The following is a 26,401-nucleotide window of genomic DNA, read 5'->3' as shown; positions in this document are numbered from 1 at the left end:
GGAAAGAGGCTCTGTGAACGACTGGCATAAGCAGAAACGTATCAGGAAGAAGAAGAGAAGAGGAAGAAGAAGAAGTACCACTGCAAAGAATCAACGATTTATCAGTCGCAGTTCGTACATCAGGATAAAATGCTGTGACACTGATCGCAAGTGCGCGCCTGGCCTTAGCTCTTGGAAAGGACATGAAACAAAAAACATCATGGTATTGTTACATCACGTATTGCTATTTCCTTGGTTTCGCCTCTGCTTGTGGTTCCTACTAAATTGTCCAGTTAACTGTAGCTCACAAAATGGTGAGTAGACCCTCAAATAGCGACAGTCTCTTGGATCCGCTAGAGGAGATCCGCTTCAAGCACAAAACCTTCCCTTTAAGCGTGGCTTTGTCTCAGAGCAGTCACTTCAACTTAATAGAGACCGAAACTCTGCTGCTCATGTACTACAAGCTGACGCAAGGCGGCACAATGGATCGGAAACGCTTCAGGGCGGTGTTGCATGCTGCTCTCGATATGACATCAGACACCCTCATGGACCGAATCTTCACCGTCGTGGATCGCAGCAGGAGAGGCAACATCACTATGGAGTCCTGGATTGGCGCCCTCTCGCTCTTTCTTAGGGGCACTCAAGAGGAGAAGATAAAATACGCATTTTCGGTCTGTTACGGTATCCCTACTTATCATATAGTTGCTCAAGAGACGAATTAATGCATTGTGTTGGGTTGTGTCTTGATTGCGAACAACTAAACATACCCTGTCCAGATTGCGGACAAGAGATTAGCGGGATGCACTAAACAGATACAATTTTCAAAACTGTCTCATATTTAATTTTTGTTCTAGCAATATTAACATTAACTGGTACACTGATGTTTTCGACAACCTAACCATATTTTTAAAAATATTCTTCTTGTTGCAAATGTTTAACAATTTAGTTTGAGGTTATCTTACCATTTAGAATATTATTATCTTTTTATTGTACAACAAAACTAGAGGGGTGGTTATATATGGTGGATTAGAGAGAGTTGTAGTAGTAATAGGTTATTCTCCTTCTTCTTAATCTGGTTATCCTCCAAGGTCGGTTTTTTCCTCGGACTCGGCGAGGGATCCCACCTCTACCGCCTCAAGGGCAGTGTCCTGGAGCTTCAGATACTGCGTCGGGGGATACAACTGGGGAGGATGACCAGTACCTCTCCCAGGCGGCCTCATCTGCTATGCTGAACAGGGGCCTTGCTGATGATGGGAAGATTGGAAGGGATAGATAAGAAAGAGGAGAGGAAGCGGCCGTGGCCTTAAGTTAGGTACCATCCCGGCATTTGCCTGGAGGAGAAGTGGGAAACCAAGGAAAACCACTTCCAGGATGGCTGAGGTGGGAATTGAACCCACCTCCATTCAGTTGACCTCCCGAGGCTGAGTGGACCCCTTTTCAAATTTCGTGGCAGAGCCGGGAATCAAACCCGGGCCTCCGGGGGTGGCAGGTAATCACACTAACCACTACACCACAGAGGCGGACATATCGCAAATTAAGGGAAAATAAAGAAGGTATAGTGACGTGACTTTATCTCTAGGAGAAAACCTCCAAGTGCAACGGGAAGCTTATGAGTCAGCATGACGACTATCGACCACCAGTGTGTTCTGGACGAAGCCAGCGTAGATGCGAAGAAAGCAATTTACAATGCAAAGAAGCGGGCCCGCGAGGACAGCGATACGCAGGAACGTCAGATTTACAATCAAGAGTTTCATTAATTACAGAATAGGGGCTATGAATTTTTCACTTGCTTGCTTCAGTATTATAATGCACGAATCTCATTGTATTCCATTAGAAACCAGGCACACGGAGTACAGGAAGAATCAAAGCATTCAGCGGAAGTTGTTTTTGATGAAGAAACACTTAAAATGAGCGACGGGAGCAGTTTTATTTCGATTGACGATGGTGTGCAGGATAGGATATTAATTTTTGCTGGGGTAAAAGAAAAAGAAGTTACAAGAGATGAAACCAGTTATTTCATGGATGGAATTTTTAAAAGTTATTGGGCTCAGTTTACTCACATAGTGTATATGGAATCCACGTGGACTTGGGAAGTACGTTAGCACAAACTAACGTGGTGCCCATAATCTTTGCTGTCCTACCCAACGAGAATGATTGCTGGTACAAACAGGTGGGAACAATGGCAGGAAGGTACTCCGAATGAGGAAATAAAGGCTACGTTAGGCATGAACTCGATGGATGAAGCTGTACGCATAAAATGGCTTCGGTGGTGAGGTCATGTGAGGGCAATGGATTAGGATAAGATACCTAGGAAAATGAGGACTCTGTTATGGAGGGTAAGAGATGTAGAGGGCAGGGGCAGAGGTGTTGCCAAGGGGTTGTAAGACATTTCGTAACACGGACATTTCGTACCACTTGAAGTAAAGTGAAGTAAAAACGATGTCCTACTGCATGTATTAATTTGTATATCCAGTGTCCACTAGTGCAGCAGAAGCCGCCGCATGGTGTGACCACTACTGGTGTTAACCTTCCGTCGGGCGCAGCTGATCTGAATGGCTCACGTGTTAATTCTTATCTCGTATTCGTCATTTGCGGGGACCTAGCTACTTCCAACTTTCATATCGGCCAGTTCATCAGAATCTTTTATTTTACTTACTTGATAATGAAATAATGCAGTAGTTGATAAATATTCACAATCTTATTCTGTTTGTACCGCTTTTCCAACACCTTGCGGGGTCGCAGATGCGAACTGGGTCGCACATGTGGATTTCAACCTGTTTTTACAGCCGAATGCCCTTCCTGATGCCAACCCTATGTCGAGGGGTTCTGTGGTGGTTGGTACTGCGGTGTGTTGTCTGAATATGAACAGGAGAGTGTTGGAACAAAACACAAACACCCAGTCCCCGAGACAGAAGAATTAATCACACGCGATTAAAATCCCCGACCCGACCGGGAATCGAACCCAGGACCCTCTCAACCGAAGGTCCCAACACTGACCATTCAGTTCAAGCAGTCGGACATAAATATTCAAAATAATAGTAATATTATTCATCCTTATGCTCGTCAGGCACATTGCGTCCGAACATGATGTATATTTCTATTGAATAGTTTCAGGATTTATAATTCAAAAAATCGACTTTCTTATGATAATATTTACGTAAACATAAGTGATAAAGATAGTGTAAAGGCAATTATTAAAATCATACAGAAGTTTTCTTCAGCAAATGTGTAAATTATTTTTGTTTCTGATTTCTAAAGTGTGTCTGTCAGGCTCATTACGCCCACTGGCGTGGAAATGGAATTCCAATCTAACATCAAGTGGTACGGATTGTCCTGGCGTAAATATTTGGGGATTACGGGAAAACCGTTCGCAGGTAGATAACGATCTAGGTGGTGTGAATTTTCCTCATTCGATGCCACGAAATTTGAAAAGTGGCACGACGGCTGGAACGGGGTCCACTCAGCCTCGGGAGGTCAACTGAGTAAAGGGTATTTCGATTCCCACCTCAACCCTCCTGGAAGTGGTTTTCCGTGGTTTCCCACTTCTCCTCCAGGCAAATGCCGGCATAGTACCTAACTTAAGGCCACGGTCGCTTCCTTCCCTCTTCCTCGTCTATCCCATCCAATCTTCCCATCGCCCTACAAGGCCCCTGTTCAGCATAGCAGGTGAGGCCACCGGGGTGAGGTACTGGTCCTCCTTCCGAGTTTCATCCCCGACCCAAAATCTCACGCTCCAGGACACTGCCCTTGAGGCGGTAGAGGTGGGATCCCTCGCTGAGTCCGAGGGAAAAACCAACCCTGGAGAAGAAGAAGATAAAGAAAGTAAAGAGAAACTGGCAATAGGCTTAATCAAGTGACAGCCAACTCAAAGGAGTTGCTCTTTACAACATTCACAGAGACAAAACTGTAAAACCAACGGATTTCTTGAATCTATTTTGGATTTTTAGAATGTAATCTGAACATACTATTCCCCGTAAAACTATTTACTTCGATCGTATTTTCCTTGTTCTGTATTGTAGTGTACGACTAGCTGATTCTCAGAAAGACTGTCTTTGTGGTTTTCCTAACTACAGTTAACTTAGGCCATTGCAAAATCATCAGTAGAAATGTAGGGATCAAAAGCAATATTACCATATAAAATACTCGCTCAAATGAAAAACTGCACATTTTCTCACTTTTAACGAACAGTACTACGATGCCGATCTAACAGTCCAGAGTTCCAGTGCTGGAATGACCAGGCCACAGACAGCCGTGAACACTCCTTTGCCAGTGTTCCGTTAAATATGCACACTGCTCATTCCAATCAGTGCCTCAGGGTAGGGATTGAATAGCTCGAATGCTATGATGAACCAGTTTGTTACGTACCAGTAGTATCAGAAAATGTATGAACCAGATGAATGGCATGCTAAAGAAGAAAGTTATCTAACTCTCCAGCTACTTCCCGCCAATATTCAGGCAGGCTGCTATACTCGGTAAGACCGGGCGATTTGACCATGTGGTTAGGGGCGCGCAGCTGTGAGTTCGCATTCGGGAGGTAGTGGGTTCGAAAACCACTGTCGACAGCTCTGAAGATGGTTTCCCGTGGTCTCCCATTTTCACACCAGGAAAATGCTGATGCTGTACTGTAATTAACGCCAGGGCCGCTTCCTTTCCACTCCTGGCCCTTTCCTATCCCATCGTCGCCATAATACCTATCTGTGTCAGTGCGACGTAAAGCAGATTAAAAAAAATACTCGGTATACAGCAGTAACCCCATCTATCGGACATGACTGGCAACTGAAGACACAAAGCGCATCACAAGAAACAATGGCCAACGTAATGTTATTGTTCAATGTTATGAGCTTTCTGTGTTGTAGACAACGAGCTAGAATAACATAGAGGGGCTGTATACCTGACATCAGCGCTCCCTGCTTGAAGCAGGTTGATAAAGGTTGTTAACGATTGTCAAAACAAAGCGAATTGGCGCGAGAGCATATGTTGAGGGGACAGGGAGATCGTGCATGCCAATTTAATTCCCTAAGTTTTAAGAAGTGAAAAGATAGATTCTCGCTTTCAAGAATGCCAGCCGTAAGCTCAGCGTATGGTTGTACTAATCGGTGTAATAAAACCAAGGATATACCGTACTGAATTATAGCCGAGATTCCTTTTTGTAATTTCTGTTTGTAATTAAATCCATTTTATTGTTTACTTAGCGAATTATTTGTCGAATTTTGTTTCAGATTTCGTTTAAAGAACAAGGAATTAACGGAACAATGCGTTGTGAGGACGAAAAGAGATAAAATGGTATCCCACTCAATTCAGTTGCTTATGCTCTGTACATTTCCAGCCCTATTTAATTTTCATTCACATTTACAAATAAAGGAAATGGAACGCCCACCACCAAGAAAACGTAACCACAAAAAATAACTTATTTCGTTCAAACGTACACCAAGTATGATAAATACAGCATTTTAGAGCTATTTTTGAAATGTATACAGCCTTTATTGTAGATGTCTGTTGCCTTGGTTTTTAAAACTAAGCCACACTTCATAATGGACAACTTTCAAGCTAGTAATCCCAGTATGATATGGTAATGGGAGAAACATGATATCCCCCCTATATTATAATAAATAATTACACTAAACGATTATTGTGGTAAAGTATTCATGGGCCGCCTCTGTGGTGCACTGGTTAGCGTGAGCAGCTGCCACCCCTGGAAGCCCGGGTTCGATTCCCAGCTCTGCCACGAAATTTTAAAAGGGGCACGAGGGCTGTAACGGGATTTTATCAGCCTGGGGAAGTCAACTGAGTAGAAGTAGGTTCGACTCCCACCTCAGCCATCCTCGAAGTGATTTTCCGTGGTTTCCCACTTCTCCTCCAGGCAAATGCCGGGATGGTACCTAACTTAAGGCCACGGCCGCTTCCTTCCCCCCCCCCACAAGGTCCCTGTTCAGCATAGCAGGTGCAGCCCTCCCTCACAGTTGTATCCACCGACCCAATGTCTCACGCTCCAGAACACTGTCCTTGAGGTGGTAGAGGTGGGATCCGTCGCCGAGTCCGTGGGAAAAACCAACCTGGGAGGGTAAACAGATTAAGAAAGGAACACAGTACTCATGAGGATGCAATAATTTTAAAAATATTAACAGAATGAGGTTGTAACCTATTATAGGTCCCTATGATTTTAAGGTTTCCAGTCATTAATATTTCGAGGCCTATTCGTATGTCACTGTGCGATGATTTCGAACTACCCTACAATCAACTGATCGTGATGTTGGCCTCGTGCCGCAATATGATGAAGTGGCGGTATTCGCTTTCATGCTTCAAGCTTTCGGCAACGGACTTTAATTCTCCCCCAGCGATTCTAAAATGCGCATTTTCTACACTTTTCGTCATTTAAAGGCCATGCCCCCTTGCTTGTGTGACAACAGGAAACATGGCGGACGTTCGTTCTATTAGGTTCACCCGGGCAGCGCTTCCGCCTCTCTATGTTATTCTAGCTCGTTGGTTGTAGACCTTCACATTTAGTTTTCCTTCGACTCTGTGATATTAGGGCGTCTTACGAAATTATTTATAGCGGAGACTGTAGTTCCTTATTCCCCGACTTTACATAACGATTTTCATTAAATTCTGTCTACCCATTTTCTCGTGACTTGGCGCTAATATGGACTTAGCAACAAAAATCCAAATTCATGAACATCTCTGTTATCATAGCCTGTACGGGAAAAATGTATGACATAAATGATCGGAAATGTAATACTGTATAACTTTAGTAACGTAGTATTTGTCGGTAGGACCACTAATAACGAGAATTACATTTTAGACCTTCCCCTAAACTACAATTTCTTTCAGAGTGAATATATTATTTATAGCCTAGATTGTAGCGACTTATTTCTTGACTTCGCATACCTACTTTTATTAAGATAGGGCCACTAATAACATAAATATTTGAGAATTAAATTTTAGGCCTTCCCCTAAACTACCATTTTCTCTCAGCGTGAGTAAGATTATTTATAGCCTAGATTGTAGCGACTTATTTACCGACTTTACATATCGAATTTCATTAAATTCTCTTCAACCATTTTCTGTTGATGCGTGTACATACATACAGACAGACAGACAGACAGACAGATAGAAATTACGGAAAATTAAATAAGTGCATTTCCTTGTTACTATGGACACGACCGATACAGAAATACCATCCCTTTTAAATTCTGAGCAATGTACAGACAAAACTCGTATTTTATATATATAGGTACCAGTATTGAAATCTAAATATCAACATAATTTATTTGTTTCTTTGAGTCCAACCCTTCGTAAGGGTGTAGTGGCATCACGCGACAAGCCTTTTGGTGGTCTTCGTCCAGGAGTCTCTGCTTTGGGCATGGTGACTTGCTTACTGTAAACTCATCCTGAAGTTCTTGATCTAGACCATCCATCGTAACGGTGCACGTCCTCTCGGTCTTCGGCCGTCCACTTTTCCCCTCTATGATAAACATTTCCATAACCTCCTGTCTTCTGGCGATATAGCCAAAATATCTGAGTGGTTTTTGGTTGATAAGGGTCGACGGTCTTGTCCTGATGTCGAGCTGTTGCAGGATCGATTCATTTGTACGGTGTGCTTCCATGGTATTTGCAATAATTTCCTGAAAATGAAAACCTACAACCTGCTTTCCAGTCATTGACTGGGTCAGGGATGGAATTGATGAAGCCCCTTTCTTGCGGCGAGAATAGGAATTGTGCCGGCTGCCGAAGCCTGTCGCACTCCTCTGGGGCAATGATTAATGACTGACAGATGAAATGAAATGATGTTGGAGGGTGTTGCTGGAATGAAATACGGCAGGAAAAACCGGAGTACTCGGAGAAAAACCTGTCTCTCCTCCGCTTTGTCCAGCACAAATCACACACGGAGAGAGTAATGTCCTATATCACCACATTTCTAGAGCATCAATCCTGCGGCGATCCGCCATCTTCATCGTCCAAGTTTCTGCTGTATAGGTCGCGATAGGGAAGATCAGAGTTCGAATGAGGGTAAGCTTTGCCTTCGAAGTGATAATTTACTTGTATCAGTGTCCTTATGACACTCGTGCGAGCGCGCATCACACACGCACAAGCACCTTCGTTATATTATATCATCAATTTGTAACCATAACCCTCCCTCCTCCTCCATCGGCCGATCCTGCCTACGCTGCTGGTAGAGGGAGACTAAGGGCCGGTATTATAATGAGGGTTTAAACTGAAGATTGAGTTGAACTGTAACTTGAGTTTAAACCGATGTTGAGTCTTATAATGACCGGCCTAAGTTAAACTGAGGTGAAGAAGGAAATATACGATCTTGGTAACAGTGACTTGCGAGAAAAGATGACTATCGATAATGTTTTGTTTACTTCTTGTAGGTAAATTGGCGGATAAAATCAATAAACATTGACCTAATTTTGCTTGTGCAATTAGTACAGAAATTATTTATATAGGCCGTGAAACAGCGGCCTTATGAATTCCTCCGAAATCTCCCATTTAAATAAACATACTACGGGAGACATAAAACCGCAATGCTGTTAGTAGCTGACTGAGGGGTTCTACAGCATGTTTCTGAAATAGAAGGAAGTTACTTTATTTTCTAAAATTTACACTTTTGACATTCAAACAGTTCAAAAAGTCATTCTTACATTCTTACCTTTTCGTTGAATGTTTTATTTTAGCACTAATTTGCTGAAATAGGGTTATGACAGTTTGTTTTATAAACCTAAACCTATTTAAAAACTATTTTTGATTCCATACATGAAAGTGACGTCCCCTTGCTCGGAAAACTCGTAGTGCCCGTGGTCGTTCAATAATTTTTACCACTTTTTCGTCATCGCTTAGTATTTCTTCAAACACTTCGAGATCCATTCGTTACGTATTCTAAAACTTCAGTTTAAACGGTAGATGAGTGGCAGTAAAATTATTTTCTAGTTAAGATTAAGTTTTATAATACGCGACTAACAGATAAACCGAAGTTTAAACTGAACCAACAGTTTAAACCTCTACTATAATACCGGCCCTAAGTCGACTATATTAAACTGAGTTTCTAACGATTTAAAGATAAAAGGTATAGAACTAAACGACGTCACAGAACTAGTTACAAAAAGAGCGGATTGTGGCGGCAATTAGTACATTCACAGAGGCTTACTGACTGAACGCTGAAAGGCATAACAGTCTATAACAGTCCAAAGTTTAGGACCACATAAAAGAATATTGAAGTGTCATCTGGAAACTAAAATTGTGCTACTAGACCTCTGTATTTATTTCCCTTGACCTCTCGCAATTAATATGATATGCGTCACCTAATTTCACTGAGTTACGCTAAGTATTGTTGAAGTTACACATGTTAAATTGTTGGGAAGGTCACATCAGAAAGTCAACATTTTGGAAATATTATGTACGATATACTCTGATAGTTTACAAGTATCGCCACCAAGATTCTTTTGTAGAGCAATAGGTGGGGTCATTTCAGTATACATATACAAATTCCGAAAAATGCGGCACCCATTTTTGTGCATTTTTTTTCAAACTAGCGCTAATATGGTCATTTTTTCCTTGTTCTTGCCATAGGTCTCAGTGTGAGCTATCGGTAACAGAAATGTGTTCTTGGATGCCATCCGCAGAGTGCAAATGAAACTATCAGGGCAGATAAGTCTGACGCCGATAGTTCGCCCCGAGACCTTGGGCAATACATGACAAAGACAAAGAAAAATCGACCATTTTGGGGTTGCTTTGAAAAAATAAAACACGTAATAAACCGGTGTCGCATATTTTCTGAATTTTTATATTAATACTGAAATGGCCCCCACGTATTGTTAAGTCTACAAAAATATCTTGATGGCAATACTTGTAACCAGTCAGAGTGTACAGGACATTATATTACCCATTTTTTAATTTTTGGTGTGACGTTCCAAGAGTTAAAAATTCATAACATCTACAGTACATGGACTAACTCAATGAAATCAGGTGACATGCATCCTATTCGATGTGGGAGCTCAGGTAGAAAATTAAAGAGGTCTAGTGGCACAATTTTAGGTTCTAGATGATATTTCGTAATTTCTTAATGTGGTCCTAAACTTTTGAGCGGTACTGTATGCATGTAGTAGAGAACACAGGGAGATGCCCGTTACACTGCTCTCTGCGGCAATCTCTTGAAGCCAACGGCCACGCTCCCTGATGTACTTCCAAACATGGCAGCTCCTACGTTATTCATACATACAAACTAAGACATTTCATGGAGTGAAGGGAAACTCTGAATCGCAAAATTATATGTGTTAATATGGCCACTCAAAAGGAAATAAGCCGGAGTCTGTAAAATGAAAACCGCGGAAAGGATCCCAATGCAATTGCCTGCGGAAGAACGTGCGGTCCCTATAAGAGCGCTGAGGTCCTAAACTCGCCGCTACAGGAACATGGGTGCACACCACGTGACGAAAAAGCGAGCATGCACACGCGTTGATCGTCCGCTGCACCCAGTCGTGCTGAAAACAGTGAAATGGAGGCTTCAAAAGAAGAGCAAATGGGTGTAGAGCGTTCCCTGACAGCAGAAGGAGCGAGGGGGAAAAAAATCATCGAGGAATGGCACAAGCGATTGAGTGAAGGACGGATCTCGTTCGTTGATGATGCACGGCCTGGAACGCTACGCCAATCTATCGATGCCATTGTCCAGCAGGTGGATGCCTTCATATTGCAAGACCAGTGAGTTACGGTAGCAGCCATTGCCGCAGAGGTCGAAGTGAGCATCAGAAGTGTTCACGCCATTAAGGACAGATTGAAATTTCGCTAAAAGTGCGCCCAATGGTTGCCTCACAGGCTTCAACCAGCACAGGAATGGACCTCTCTCTTGAACATCTGCTGCGCTGTGCCAAGGAAGTCAAAGTCAATGAGTTCCTGTCACGGGTGGTCGCTGGAGACGAGCCATGATGTCATCACTTCGAACCCGAGTCAAAACGATAAAATATCCAGTGGAAGCATGCAGGGTCTCCGCCACCCAAAAAATCCAATTTGTGCCAAAGAAGGCTCTGAGAGGCAAACGATTTTACCTCGGACACCGACATGAAACAGTACGTTTGGAACCGGTTCACAAAGCAGACCCAGGAATTTTACGACACGGCCAGTCACCGCCTTACGTCGCAGTGGGCCAAGTGCCTCAACAGTGCTGGACAATACTTTTGAAATAACGGTACAGGTTTTCATTTCATAGCCTCCTGCTCGTTTCTTTTTGAATGGCTCTTATAGTTTTCAAAATTCCACCCTGATTAACTGTAACGAAATGTTCTGGTCAATAGACCTATTTTCGATTTAGGTTTATAACATTATAGAGAACTAGAAATTATGCAAATCTTACGTAGAATTCCTTTCAGAGGAGAGACGTGTTCATTGTCATGCCCAGGAACCTACCAGTAACATTTACTTGTATAACCTAATGAAGAGCAGCAGACGGCATTCTCTATTGCTTAAGTAGTTACTAGCATTGTTATTGGCTAACATATAATCGGATGTGACGTCAATCCCAGCAATGATGAGAATTACATTCCCTTACCAACCCCCGCAGAATGCAAGCACAAGTAAATATAACTTGTAAAGGAGTATTCTGTCCACCCGGTAAGAAAGAAAAGGGTCATTTAGTAAATGTAACCTATTTTTGCACATAGTCCTGAGCACAGTGGTCTCTTCGGGGTCACACTCCCTTCGAGAGTGGCTGCGGTGCATACTGTCCACACGGCAAGAAGAAAGGTCATTTAGAGCTTAGACAGGCTGGCAGCCTTGTGACCCACCCAGGGAGGAATACAGGGAGACGCCTTGGAGCTTTGAGAGTAAAGCCCAGTGACATGTTCTGCGTAGGGGGCGTGGTCGTATACAGGGGCGGCCGTATTTATGTACTGCAGCACATTGTCTACTTGAAAAATAAATTACTTTAATAATATAATCTGCAATCAAATAGAGTGCCATGAAAAAGACACCAGCCAAAGATTAGGAAATCATTCAACTCCCTTCACAACCAGGCAACAAGTCAACCACTCCACGCCGGGTGCTGTGGAGATCACAGCTCAGCGAGAATTTATAAGCTTTTTGCCAGAAGCAGGAACTCTGCCGTTTGCGCATGTGTGCCCAACTTTTTCGATGTGCTGTGGAAAGAACAGCCAAGACATCACACTTCACAGCGAGCATTCGTTCGAGCACATAGAGGAAAACTAAATACTGTAGAGCAAGCCATTAGCTGTTCCCGCCAGGTCTTTTAATACTCCCAACTTGCTTATTCCATAGCCACATTTGTAAACCGATGAACTATAAAAAATGTACTTTTTATGTTCTCGAAATAAGGACATGATATTGTGATTTCCTTTAATTACAAAATGTCTAGTGTATACATTTTATTATAGCAAATTAACATGTAATTTTGCATTATGACGTTGCTGGTTTTATTTCAGTGATTTTGATAACGTTGAGAAGTTCTGCTTTTGCGCGCTCACAACAAGTGTTTCTGAGTTCGCGAATGTTTTGTCATTGCAGGTGTTTAATCAGTTTTGTATGAGGAAAGTGTATATGTGTCGGGTTGTCTGCGTGTTTCTTCGGTATGAAAAACTCAGCGGAGGGCCTCTTGAAAACCACATGCTTCTAACTATTTTTACATTTTTTGGAGTGGGGATGGGTTACAGCAAAACAACTGATTTTCTGCAAGCCGCCACTGCGCGAGAATGCATGTTGTTGCTTTTTTTTTTTTTGACAGTCGAACCCATACATCCCACTGAAGTGAATGAGGTGAACGCAAATTGTAATTTTTCAGACATAAACACTGTATGACACACTAAAACGTAAAAGAGTTACTAATATTGAATTAGTGATGTAGCTATTATAATGTCGTGTTGTGCGTACGGTTGCACAAATCGGAAAACCGAACATAGCTGCAGTCGCTTAAGTGCGGCCAGTATCCAGTATTCGGGAGATAGTAGGTTCGAACCCCACTGTCGGCAGCCCTGAAGATGGTTTTCTGTGGTTTCCCATTTTCACACCAGGCAAATGCTGGGGCTGTATCTTAATTAAGACCACGGCCGCTTCCTTCCCACTCCTAGCCCTTCCTTGTCCCATCGTCTCCATAAGACCTATCTGTGTCGGTGCGACGTAAAGCAACTAGCTAAAAAACAAACATTCCTGGAGTAACTTTTCACAGATAATATTCTAAATATGGCTTATAATATGTAGTACAGTATGTTATAATACCTCCATTGTTATTGTGCTAGTATTTCGGAGTCCCATAAGCACTGTCCACATTTCGTAAGAATTTTTAGGTTAGACTTACTTACCATCTCTGAAATATAATAAATTTTACTGCGCACAATGTGCAAAATTTACATATTACATCAAGTAAATTACAATTCACTCAAGGAGCACTTTGTTCAGAGCAAAATTGCTTCAGAGAGATTGTTCTCTTCTTGCACTTCATTACGTGATATGTATCACACTGTTCATTGCACAGTACACACACACACACTCCTGGCTGGCCCGGTGGTAGAACTTCTTGGCACAGATACGGTGATGAAAGCCGTGTATTGCAAAGCGTGTCACCAAATGTCTCAACTCATATTCCTCTTATATGTATCCCGTTGAGGGTGATGGCGGTAGAAAAAATCCTCGGTGCCCCTGCCTGTCGTAAAAAGCGACTATAAGGTGCCCAACGGGCTCTTAACTTGGGAGGGTGGGCGGGCCAATGACCTACATGTTAGGCCCCTTTAAACAACAAGCATCATCATCATCATCATCATCATCATCATCATCATCATCATCATCATCACTTCGGAGGGTGGGTTAGCGACCACGAGACTCTTATCTGTTTCTACTTTGTCAGGCTCCTCACTTTCATTTATCCTATCAAACCTCCTTTGGTCAACTCATGTTATTTTCCGATCACACCGGTATTAAGTGCGAAGGCCTAGGGGATCTCATTTTCACGCCCTTCGTGTCCCTTGCCTTTCTTTGGCAGATACCTTAATTTTTCGAAGTGTTGGACCGCTTCCACTTTTTACCTCTGATTACTGTTAAGGGGGGAGACCTAGCTCAACACGGGGAAAATAGGCCAATATTCATTCTATTGTTCTATTGTTCTATTTTTGTTGACAAATGCTGCACATACCCAAGGATTGGCATGCTTAAGAGCCATTTCGACAAAATCCTGTGAAGCCTGCAAACGTGCCTGCTTCTGATCGTCAGTCAAGTGATGTGGTACAAGACGAAAACACGTTTTCCTCTTCCCTAACTTCTGGGTAACGATTTGTCGCATGGATTCACGGTTAATCTGCAGTTCATCCGCTATCATGCGCACAGTTAATCGCCGACCGTTCGTGAATAATGTCCTCACCTTCTCAATGTTTTCGTCACTGACGGCGGTCGCCGGTCTTCCGCTACGGGGGTTGTCAGAAACTCTTTCCTGTCCTCCTCGAAAACGGGCGAACCACTCGTACACACACTTCAAGGACAGTGCTTGATCTTCATAAACACGTGCCAGCATCGCACGCATTTCTTCGGTGTCTTGCCAAGCTTAAGACAAGACTGTACATTGATCTTTTGGTCGTTGATGTCCCTGTTCGCAGTTCAGAACCAACGCACTAAACACGCACTGTGTCAAACAGGTCTTACATGGCACACACACGATGCTCAACTCAACAACCTTGGGCGCAGGTGGTCAAAACCTGCTGCTACGGAGGTGCAGCGTTGTGTGTCGCCAGTGTTGCCGGATTGACAGTCCTGCCTTCATTCACTGAACTTTATTGTCACAAGTTGTACAATTGTGCGATTCGAAGTTCCATACTCCCAGTGGCGTGCGTTGAACCCCAGCTCCGCCAGCGCTGCTGGGGCAAATAATTTTGTATTTAGATTGTCTTTTTTTATCTGGGAACGTTTCCTTATCAAGTTAAAACAAACTACAAACAGCTAAGTCAAGGCAAGTACAGCTGCCTCGATAACCCGTTCGCTCTACCGCAGACCAGGTCTCCCAAGCGAGCTGGGTTTCTTTATCGGCGCGAAACCCCAGCGATATTGAGGTCGTTTGGTTGACACATGAGCTTTTTTAAGCCTAGTGTTCTTGCGCAGGCGGCGTGATAGCTGTTGGCCTGGCTCGAGATTCACAGCATCTTACGCCTGTTAAGTAGCTAGATAGATAGGCAGATAGATAGATAGATAGATAGATAGATAGATAGATAACGCCTTTATTGGTGGCGAAGTTAGGGCTCAAAGCCCTCTCGTACACTTAACCACTAGAAGAGTATACATTGACATAATTACAAACACAAATGAAACGAATACTATAATAATAATAATAATAATAATAATAATAATAATAATAATAATAATAATAATAATAATAATAATAATAATAATTGTACCGGGCGGTACACCTCCGCTCCGCTAATTCAAACATTGCGCCAGTTGAAACTCCTCTACTGGAGGAAGCCTGAACTTTAACTACAGTGCTAATTCTCAAGTTTCTCAGAAGATGTCCCTACTTGTAAATTTTGAAGTGTTCTGAACGGTGTCCTTTTCGATGTATTTTTGTTTTGTCTGTAGTGAGAAGTGTGAACATTCTCTTCTAGATGGCACTACTGAAGAAATACAACGGTGCACCCTAGTGCGAAGTGAAAGAACTTTTTTTTGAAGAATTTTAGTATGCATAAGTTTGTTCCTTATTAAATTTCTTTCTGCTTGTGTTTAAGTTGGCAACGTTAACCATTTCTTTCTGCCAGTTTTGAAATTGGCCAATCATAAATTTCTGTAATTAGTTTTCCACCAATCCTGGTTTTCTTCTTCAATTCTGACATGTAATCTTTTTGTCGTCCAATAAAAGGCTTGTGGGCGGGTGTTCTCATTCATGAAAGGTCTCGAATGTTCCGCGAGGGTATATAAACTGCTGATTTTCGGGTCTCTACGCCACTTCAGTAACACCTATCATTGTGTAAATTATGTAGCAGGGGGCGGGAAGCGCCTCTTTCTTCGGGCAGCAGTTCAACCACCAGGTAATGGCCGTTTTATAACTTATTTTCTTGCCAGCTCAGCAGTTTAACCCTCGGGGCGGGTTCGAAATCTTTTACCATGTAATTTTCATCTAAAATGTAATAGGCTCTTGGAAAAAATTCTCTCTCTTTAAACTACATATTGGGATAGAGAGTGCTTAACCCTCTCGAGCTCCCACTCATATTGCTTTGAGGTGAACTTATTTTCACAACCGTTTCTTCCCTTCTAATGTAATGTAAATCGTTTTCTCATATAAGTCACCTCTTTAGGATGGGATTAGCCCTTGCATTAACGGCCTAGTGCCAAGTAGGTTTTAAACAAAGTGTATTAGGAGTGCAAGGACGCCTCCTCTCAAGTTGGTATTTTTGGAGGCCATGTAATTGTCCTGTTTCTTCTCTGAATAGGCCTCAGTAGGTTGGGTATTTTTGACCCCTGTGTTATTGTAATTGGAGGACAGCTTAAAGGTGGAGTTCGGCGTGGCCTTTGATAGGCTTGAATTTTGAGAGCGGGTTTGCTCTTTCTTAAAAGTTGATTTTGTGTGCCTCGAGGAGGCTTTATTAGGTAATTGGGAGCAAGTGCTCCTGGGCATGATTGGGGTTTTCTGCCCCTTGTCGAATCTTGCATACGGGTAAAGTTGGGCTTACTGCTCAAGAATTGTGTGTCTGGCTCTCGGAGCCCAAATCCTGTAACACTGTAATTGTACATTCTCGATTTGTTGTTAGGTTACTGAGTACCTGTTATATTTGTTATTTCTTGATCTTGAAAAGAAAAATATAACCTTGTTAAATTTTAAAATTAACTTTAATTTCGTAGATTGAGTCCTATTCATCCCAGTACCTTCTTTCACCTCTAACTACCACGGATAACTCCGTAACAATTGTACCGTGAAGAAGATTTCCTTTCACTCTTCGTTTTATTTTATCAGTGTAATTGTGCTTGCAAGCTCTTTTATTTAGATGTTATTTATATATGTCATGTTGTATTATGTTTTGCATTGCCCTTCCTAAATAAACGTTGTCCTCATGCCCTCATGGCCCCAGGATAAAGGGAAGTTTCTTCCCGTCCTGGGGTGTTTTCAACCTTAGGTTGGCTATCCTCCTCTTGCCTGCACGTCTGGTGACCAAACTCCCCTCCCCTTTGAGTGCGCGCGCGCCTCTCCCTGCTGGGCAGGCGAGCGCTCGCGGCTCCTTGCCGTCATTCTGATTCCGGTCTGCTTGACTTGCTCGCTGCATTCGCAGCCGGTCCCGCCGCGGCCTCGAACTGAGGACTCACCAGACGTGGAGGTAAGACGTTAAGACAGGAACCCCTTGTGTAGCGCGTTATGAAAGTTGAGGAAGCGGATTGCAATTGTAAAGATTTTCATGTTAAGGCTTTAGCCTATGTAAGGTTTCAATAGTTCTTTGCCCCGGGCAAGTTTCACTTAAAATAAAGTATGTATGATAGAGGTATTTTAAGATCTGTAGACCTGAGTTCGTTTGCTATGTTGCCCTTATGTATGGGACGGATAATGTTTTAAAATTGTTTTAGCGTGAACTATTCCGGTCTCTGAACTTTAAAGAGTTTTGGTCAATGTGTGAAATAATTGAGAACGAGAGGCGAACAGAAGGCTGTGATGTATTGAGCAAGCAGTATGTATTTAGAGTTCTTGCTGTTATGTATGACACGTTAGTGGCAAACGCTCTTGCGTATTTTCTAGTAAAGATTATACTGGTTAGAGTTAGAATCTTGGTACTATTGAGCAGATTGGCATACCAAGAGACCCTAAGTTAGGTGTTGGTAAACTAAATCATGTATTGTTTACAGGGCTAGACCCCGGTTTCTAATGAATGTTCTATTAATCAGTATATTGTGCTGGTCACATCTGTTTAATTTCTTTTAGTATGGTACTTTAAATTGAAACACGTCCCTGGTCTTGTTTAACTTTGTATACCGAAGAAACGCAAACTAATTTATATAATAAACTAGCAAGATACCCGTGCTTCGCTACGGTATTATAAGTTACTGAAATTTATAATTGAATGCTTATTGTTTTAGATATATAATCCGTCGAAATTCGCTATCTGACTCGTTTTCTATTATTTTACAGCACGTTTCCTCCCATTTTTCAATATTCCTTTCCAGCAATCGATTTCGTACTTCCCGGGCTAGGCTCAGGTATTCCTCCTGGTCAGTTGGGTCCGTAAATCTTTGCCATCTTTTCCTTTAATCATTTTTAATATGGATAAAATCCTTCAGGAGATCCGGCGTGGTGTCATATTGGGTGATTTGGCGGCACTGAACCCGCGGCCGGACTGCATTCTTAGTCATTACCCGTCCATGAGCCGTTGCCAGCGCGGCCCGCACATTTGACGACGGTCCGGAACATTATTATTATTATTATTATTATTATTATTATTATGTGTTGCTGGAATGGCCGATGACAGGGAAAACCGGAGTATCCGGAGAAAAACCTGTCCCGCCTCCGTTTTGTCCAGCACGAATGTCACATGGAGTGACCGGGATTTGAACCACGGAACCCAGCTTTGAGAGGCCGGCGCGGTGCCGCCTGAGCAACGGAGGATCCTTGTAACTACATTAATAACAGTAAAATCAATTGGTCTCACCTCCTTCTACACCCCACCGCCGTTAAGTTTATTTACCGCCAACCCCCCCCCCCCCCCCCACAAAAAGAAATGAAAAGAAGGCTTGTTTCTTTATATTTAAGGGAGATTCCAAACACCAATGTTCACGTCTATTACCTTCAGTTTTGAGATATAAGTATCCCCATAAAAGTAATTTACTTTTTTCACTTCATTTCACACTACTCCTCCCTCCCCCCCTAAGTGAACTTTCCCGAAAAAAATACTTGTTTCTTTAATAGTAAAGGATCTTCTAAATACCAATTATCACGACTCTAACTTCTTCAGTTTTTGATTTATGTGTCCTCATGAAAGGAATTCAACTCCTTTACACTCCCGCCCTCCAAGATGGTTTCCCGCCCAAAACGCGTTTTTCTTTGTTTTTAAAGGAGATCCAAATACGAATTTTCACATCTGTAATAACTTTAGTTTTTATTAGATGTATGTATTCTCATACAATTAAGCCAATTAATTTTTCAACTCTTTCACCCCCCCCCCCGCTTCATTGGATTTTAAGAGAATACGTGTATTTTTACTTTTAAAGCAGATTGAAAATATCAAATTTCACATCTGTAAAATCTTCATTTTTGATATATCAGTAGCCTAATTAAAAGAATTCAACACCATTTTCAGTCACTTTAACCCCCCCCCCTTCCACCCAGGTGATATTTCCGAAAACTAAAAATACACGTTTCTTTATGTTAAATAGAGATAAAAAATACCATTTTTCACTTCTGTAACATGTTAAGTTTTTTAGATTACTATCTGGCAAACTTTATGTGCCTTCAAGCCCCATTCCCTTGGCCCACCGCTTCTTGCTTCGAAAGCTATCGGGTGTAAACTCAGTACAACAACAACAATAATAATAATAATAATAATAATAATAATAATAATAATAATAATAATAATAATAACTCCGCCATTGCCGGTCCCAAGCCCGGGGCCTCATCTTGCAAGTGATGGGGAAGGAGGAGGGGGAGGAGTAACAACCTCGTAAAAAAATCTGGGTCCATCTGGCTCCGGATGGTAGCACCCTGTAAGGGCCCTTGCCTAGGGTTACAGGTGAAACCTGGTCAACGGTCTCGAAGGCGGATGAGGAATTTAATGTCCCAACGGCGGAGAGAGCGGAAGAACCTAGTGGAGTAAAGCACGAATAAAAAATAATTTCGGACTAACAATCCGATCTTATCTTGGAATTAATTTCCTACCTTGTACAATGTACAATTTCAATTGCAGAATGGAAAGTCCGCTGAATGAAAGCACTACCCCAGGTGGTAGCTCGGAAGAGAAATCCACCATTGCGTTATGCAATGCATCGGGACCTAGGGTTCTGGGGAGTCCCAACATCTGCAATAAGGGTGAATCGGAGCATCCTTGGAATCCTTTCAGACTTAAATTTAAGAGGAAATTCTTTGCAGGCACTCTTAATGTAAATTCCTTGCTAAAAACCGGCAAACAGAAAGAACTGGAAATTTTCTTAGATAGACATGAAATCCAGATCTTAGCATCTCAAGAGACACGGTTTATGGATGAGAATGCAACAGAAACCAAAAATTATAGAATCTTTGAAGGTAAACCAGCAATCGAAATTATGAAAGGAATGCCACTACTAGGTACCACCTTTTATGTCCATAAAGCAATAGTTGATAATGTTATGGAATTCAAATCTAGTTCAGAAAGGTTATCCCTTCTCACACTTAAATGCAAGAACAAAGTATACATTTGTTAACTGTCATGCACCAATAAATGAAGATAATAGCAAGAACCCGAGTAAAACTGAAGAATTCTGGAGTCTTCTAGATGATGAAATGTCAAAAATTCCAAAATCAAATGTTATTATTCTACTAGGTGATTTTAATGCACAGTTAGGCAAAGATCAAGTTTTCAGCAAAACAGTAGGGGCATATCCCGTACACAAAAGAACAAACAAAAATGGCATGAGACTAATTAATCTCTGTAAATCCTTTCACCTAAAATTAATGTCGACCTTCTTTAAAAAACTTCCAAGAAAGGCTAAAACATGGGTGTCCCCAAACCCGATGTTAGGTGAGTTTCAATTGGACCATGTAGCTATTTCTCAAAAAAGTATTAAGGGATTTATGAATATTAAAGTAATAAGAAGTGGGGAGTTTGACTCCGATCACTACCTCTCTAAAATAAGCTAAAGCTTCTACCTCGCAGGAATCAAAGAAGTTCGAGAAAATTAATGAAATACAATTTAGATAGGCTCAACATTACACAAGCAACTATAGAATACTTTCGGGAAGAAATTAAAATAACTCAGCATGGCAAATGGCCAGAATTATCTAAACAGATTAATAGTTCAGCGAAGAAAGTATTTGGATCAGTTAAAACTAAAAAGAAAGTATGGTGGAATAACGTATGTGAGGAAGCACTTATGGAAAGAACGAAAAAGTGGAAAAAATGGAAATGTTCAGAAAAGAATGAACACTATGAGCTATTTAAACAACAAAGAAAAGAAACAACAAGAATGATAAGGCAGGTTAAAGGATCTTTTGAAAAATCGCAGCTAGTAGAAATTGAGAATAATTTTGTAAGAAATAACTCCCGAAATTTCAGACCTTTAAGAATAACCTGAAAGGTTATCAATCCCGGAGTATTTGCTTCAAAGATGCAAATGATAATATTGGCCTTAACAATGCCGAGAATTGTGAGATTCTGGAAAAACACTTCGAACACCTGCTGAACTGCCCTGAGCCAAATCATAAATTAGAACGTTCAGAAATTCACGAAAATCTAGAAGCTGATTCACCTCCAACAGCGGAAAAAATTAAGGAAGCATTAAAACATCTTAAAAATAACAAAGCTAGTGGGGAAGACTCCATAACAGCTGAACTTTTAAAATGGGCTGAACCAAAAGTTATAGAAGATCTACAAATAATCTTTGAAGAAATTTGGGAAACAGGAAAGATCCCAGAGGATTGGAAAGTGGCTCTAATACACCCATTACACAAGAAGGGTAACAAGCAAGATGTCAACAACTACAGAGATATTTCTCTTGCCAGTTACTTACGAGATATTTTCAACAATACTACTCAACAGAGTAAAATCGACACTGGACAGTGAATTGGGTGAATATCAAGGTGGATTTACAGAGGGAAGATCTTGCTCTGAACAGATTTTCAACCTGAAATCTATAATTCGACGCAGATTAATAAACTCCAAAGACATCGTTGTAACATTTATTGACTTTAAAAAAGCTTTTGACTCTGTTGATAGGGAAACCCTAGATGAAGTAATCCGGGAATTTGGAGTTAAAACTAAATTGGCAAACCTAATTCGTGAAACACTTACAGACACTATCTCGAAAGTAAAATTTATGGGTGAAATATCTCGACCTTTCATAATAAATACAGGTGTCAGGTAGGGCGATGGTCTATCTCCACTCCTTTTCAACTGTGTCATGGAGAAAATTGTAAGAATTTGGAATGAAAAACTGAAAGAATCCAAAATATTGCCACTCATGCTGGGGAAGAAGAACAAAGGTGTTGCAATAAATTGCCTAGCATTTGCAGATGACTTTGCCATACTTTCAGAAAGCCTTACAGATGCAGCAATGCAAGTCAGTCTCCTTGAAAAGACAGCCAACATGACAGGCTTGAGAATCTCTGCCGAGAAAACAAAATTTTTGACGAATATAAAAAGTGCCCCAAAGTTTTTAGTAACGGATATTGGCCAAAAAGAAAAGGTAATGAAATTCAAATATTTGGGTGAGACAATTCCAGAAAATGGTTTAGAAAAAATCTGCTATAGAGGAGAGGATACAAAAGATGGAAAGAGCGTACGGTATAACTAAGAATACTTATAACAAAAAGTGCTTATCAAGAAAGCTTAAAATAAAGCACTACAACACAGTAGTGAAACCAGAATACCTTTATGCCAGCGAATGTCTAGCACTGAACTACAAGCTCGATAAATTAGAAATATTAGACAGAAGAATTATAAGGAAAATATTAGGTCCTCTAAGAATTGCAGAGTTTTGGAAATTAAGAAGTAACAATGAAATTTACCAGAACATAGAAAACATATCAGAAACAATAAGAAAAAGGAGATTGCTATTTCTTGGACACATTTACAGAATGGATGACAATAGACTAACTAAACGAATCTTCAAGTACCTTTGGGAAAAGAAATCAACTACTAACTGGATTCAAGAAGTCAAGAAAGACCTGGAAAGAAACAACATACGAGAAGAAGAATTATTGGAGAGAAAGATTTTTAGGAAGAAAGTCTTACAAATGGAAGGATTCCAAGGGAGGAAGGAAAAGAAAACAGGCACAAAGTGGACTGAAGACAGGAAAAAGAAACACAGTGAAACAATGAAAGAATACTGGAAGAAAAGGAAAGAACTAAGGAGGAAGAATTGAAATTTGTACGTGGTCCTTAGAAGGCCGGAACGCAAGAATAATAATAATAATAATAATAATAATAATAATAATAATAATAATAATAATAATAATAATAATAATAATAATAATAATAATAATAATAATTGTACCGGGCGGTACACCTCCACGCCGCTAATTCAAAAGGTGCGCCAGTTGAAACTCCTCTGCTGGAGGAAACCTGAACTTTATTGACGGTATTAATTTTCTACTTTCTCAGAAGATGTCACTACCTGTAAATTTCGGAGTTTTAGAACTGTGTCATTTTTGATGTGTTTTTGTTTTGCTTGAAGTAAGAAGTGTAAACTTTCTCTTCTAGAGGACACTACTGAAGAACTACAATAGTGCACCCTAGTGCGAAGAAAAAGAACTGTTCTTTGGAGAAATTTTTATTTCAAAAGTTTGTTTCTTGTTAAATTTCCTTCTGTTGTGGTTTAAGTTGGCTGTATACCCCTCTCTTTCTCCTTCTTTTGTATTCAACCAATCCCGAATTTCTTAACTTAATTTTCCACCAATAATGTGTTTCTTCTTCATCTTGTGTAGGGGTTTCTCTTTATTCTCCAATAAAGTGATTGTGGGCGGGTGTTCTCATTCCCCTAACGCCTAGAACCTTCCGCGAGAGTATATAAACTGCTGATTTTAGGGTCTCTGCGCCACTTCTGTTCCATCTTTCAGTGTGTAAAGTACATAGCAGGGGGCGGGAAGCGCCTCTTTCTTCGGCAGCGGTCAACAACAAGGTAATGGCCAATTAATAACTTCTTTCTTTACTAGCTCAGCAGTTTAACTCTCGGGGCGGGTCCGAAGTTTTTCCGTTATGTAACCTTCCTTAAAAATGTAAAGAATCTGGTATCTATTTTACCTTTTAAACTACGTATTGGGATAGAGAATGCTTAACCCTCTCGATCTCCCACTCATATTGTTTTGAGGTGAACTTTTTTCTCAACCTATTCTTCCTTAACATTATGTAAATTTGTTTCTTTTCTAAAGTCACCTCCGTAGTATGGGATTAGCCCTTGCATCAGTGGCCTAAGAGCCAAATTAGGTTTTAAAAACAAAGTGTATTAGGAGTGCCGATCGCCTCCTCTCAAATTGTTATTTTGGAGGTCATGTAATCAACCTTCTTTTCATTTAATAGACCTCAGTAGGTTGGGTATTTTACCCCTGTGTCTATGTCCAGTGAGGACAACTCGAAGGTGGAGTTTGGTGTGGCCTTTGAGAGGCTTAAAGTTGAGAGCGAGTGGCTCTTTTTGAAAATTGAGTGTTGTATGCCTCGTGGAGGCTTTTCAGTGTAATTTGGAGCAAGGGCTCCTAGGCATGAATGGGGTTTTCTGCCCCTCTGTTGAAACTTGTGTTTGGGGTAAAACTGAGCTGATTGCCCAAGCATTGTGAAGTCAGGGCGCGAAGCCCAAATCCTGTAAATATTGTAACTACCCTTTTGACTTGCTACTTTGTACCTGCCATGCTTGTTATTTCCTTATTTTGAAAAGAAAATATAACCTTGTTAAATTTTAAATTAATTTTACTTTCGTAGCTTGAGACCCGTTCACACCCGCACCTTCTTTCACCTCTACCTACCACGGAAAGCCCCGTAACAATAATAATAATAGAATCCTTAATTTTAAAATACACAACATAATGTACACTTAAATGACGTAACTACAGTAATCCATTCATTCATCTCATTCATTCATTCATTAGCCAGCAAGTCAGCGGGATCTACTCAGCAAATGCTCGCGCCAAGCCACTTTAAACTTGCGATGAGAGGGATTGTCTCTAATATTCTCAGGTAGCGAATTCCATGACCTAGACACAGAGATTATGAAGGAGCGGTTGTACACAGCAGTGCGGTTTACAGGTATGACAAGAGAGGAGCCAGATCTTGTATTGTGGTCATGATAGGACGAGAGGTAAGAAAAAGATGAAGACAGATAGTTGAGAGTATTAGTGGAAAGTATTTTATGGAGAAGCGATAACATGTCAAGTTCGCGGCGCTGGTGCACTCGAAGCCACGACAGCTCCTTATGAAAGGTGATATATGAGCAACATATCGCTAATAGTTAATACTCGAGGTTTTCAGACCACACACAAGAGGCTAGAAGAAAGACAGTATAGCCACTTGCACTTAGTCTTGCTAATAAAAATAGCAATTTTGTGAAATCAGTTGTAATTAAAGTATTTATTTTATTTTTGGATTTCGGTATGTATGAAATTTTGGGAGCGATTCATTGATGGCACGTGTAGACTATGTTTTTCGATACTCGCGGAAAAATATTTAGTTGCCCCGCATGAACACAGAGTCAAGCGTGAAATACAAGAATTTTGTATAGGTTGCAATATACGAGTGGGTTTGCCTATAGTGGTGGTATATAGTAACTTTTATAGCGTTCCTCTTGGATTATAGCTAAAGTTTTCGCGCGTTCTGTGCCATACGTCGCGAGTGAAACTATAAAATTTTGCTAATTAAGTTTAGGTTAGGATTTTTAAGTTAAAGAACAAAAAAGGCAATCCCACTATAATTCTGCGAAGTAGTGTAGCAACAGGGATTGAGAAACAATGGGTGCTAAATCAGCATTTTTCCACGAGGTCATTGACAAATGGCCAGGTCATTGACCCCTAGTACGAAGTGCTATTGTGTACAAAACAAGACCACGTGCTCTTGTTTGACAGGTGTGAGGCGCGGAATTTGAATAAGAGTGCAAGGCTAACATCACAGACGTCATCTTGAAGGGACCTAACCACACTTCACGTGCTTTTGTTTACAAAGAAGACCACGTACTCTTGTTTGACAGGTGTCAACACGACCACAAGCTCTTGTTTGACAGTGTGAGGTGCGGAATTTGAATAAGAGTGCAAGGCTAACCTCGCAGACGCTATCTTGTAAAGGCCTAACTACACAGCGCCTAGTTTTACGGCCACATGCACTTCCCGACACCAGCTTGGAGGGGCCTAACCTCAGAGGGTGGCGAGATACCCTTCCTGACACTATCTTGCCAGATCCCCTTTCCGACGCTATTTTGGAGAGGCCTAACCTTACAGCGTATAGTTTTATGGCGAGATGCCCTTCCCGACGCCGTCTTGCGAGATGCTCTTCCCAACGTCATCTTATTTGCCTGGTGTGAAAATGGGAAACCATGGAAGTATTACAAGAAGCCCTTCCCTACGCTATCTTGGAGGGGCCTAACCTTACAGCGCATAGCTTTTTGGCTAGATGTTTTTCGTTGCACCGACACAGATAGGTCTTATGGCGACGATGAGATAGGAAAAGGCTAGGAGTGGGAAGGAAGCGGCCGTGGCCTTAATTGAGGTACAGCCCTAGCATTTGCCTGGTGTGGAAATGGGAAACCACGGAAAACCATCTCAGGGCTACCGAAAGTGGGGTTCGAACCCACTATCTCC

The 26,401-nt window shown here is 41.3% G+C and overlaps 1 protein-coding gene across 1 annotated transcript in view; it reads left to right on the top strand.

Annotated features, from left to right (window-relative positions):
• Positions 1-290: 290 nt before the first annotated feature.
• LOC136866877 (calaxin-like) overlaps positions 291-26,401 on the top strand; it is a 49,356-nt gene continuing 23,245 nt past the window's right edge. Inside the window, exon 1 of the mRNA XM_067143972.2 lies at positions 291-650. Coding sequence (XP_067000073.2) covers positions 291-650 — 360 coding nt within the window. The remainder of the gene's footprint in view (positions 651-26,401) is intronic.

Source organism: Anabrus simplex, chromosome 3 (assembly GCF_040414725.1).
Source record: "Anabrus simplex isolate iqAnaSimp1 chromosome 3, ASM4041472v1, whole genome shotgun sequence".
Lineage (NCBI taxonomy): Eukaryota > Metazoa > Arthropoda > Insecta > Orthoptera > Tettigoniidae > Anabrus > Anabrus simplex.
This window is presented reverse-complemented; position numbering and strand designations above follow the sequence as displayed.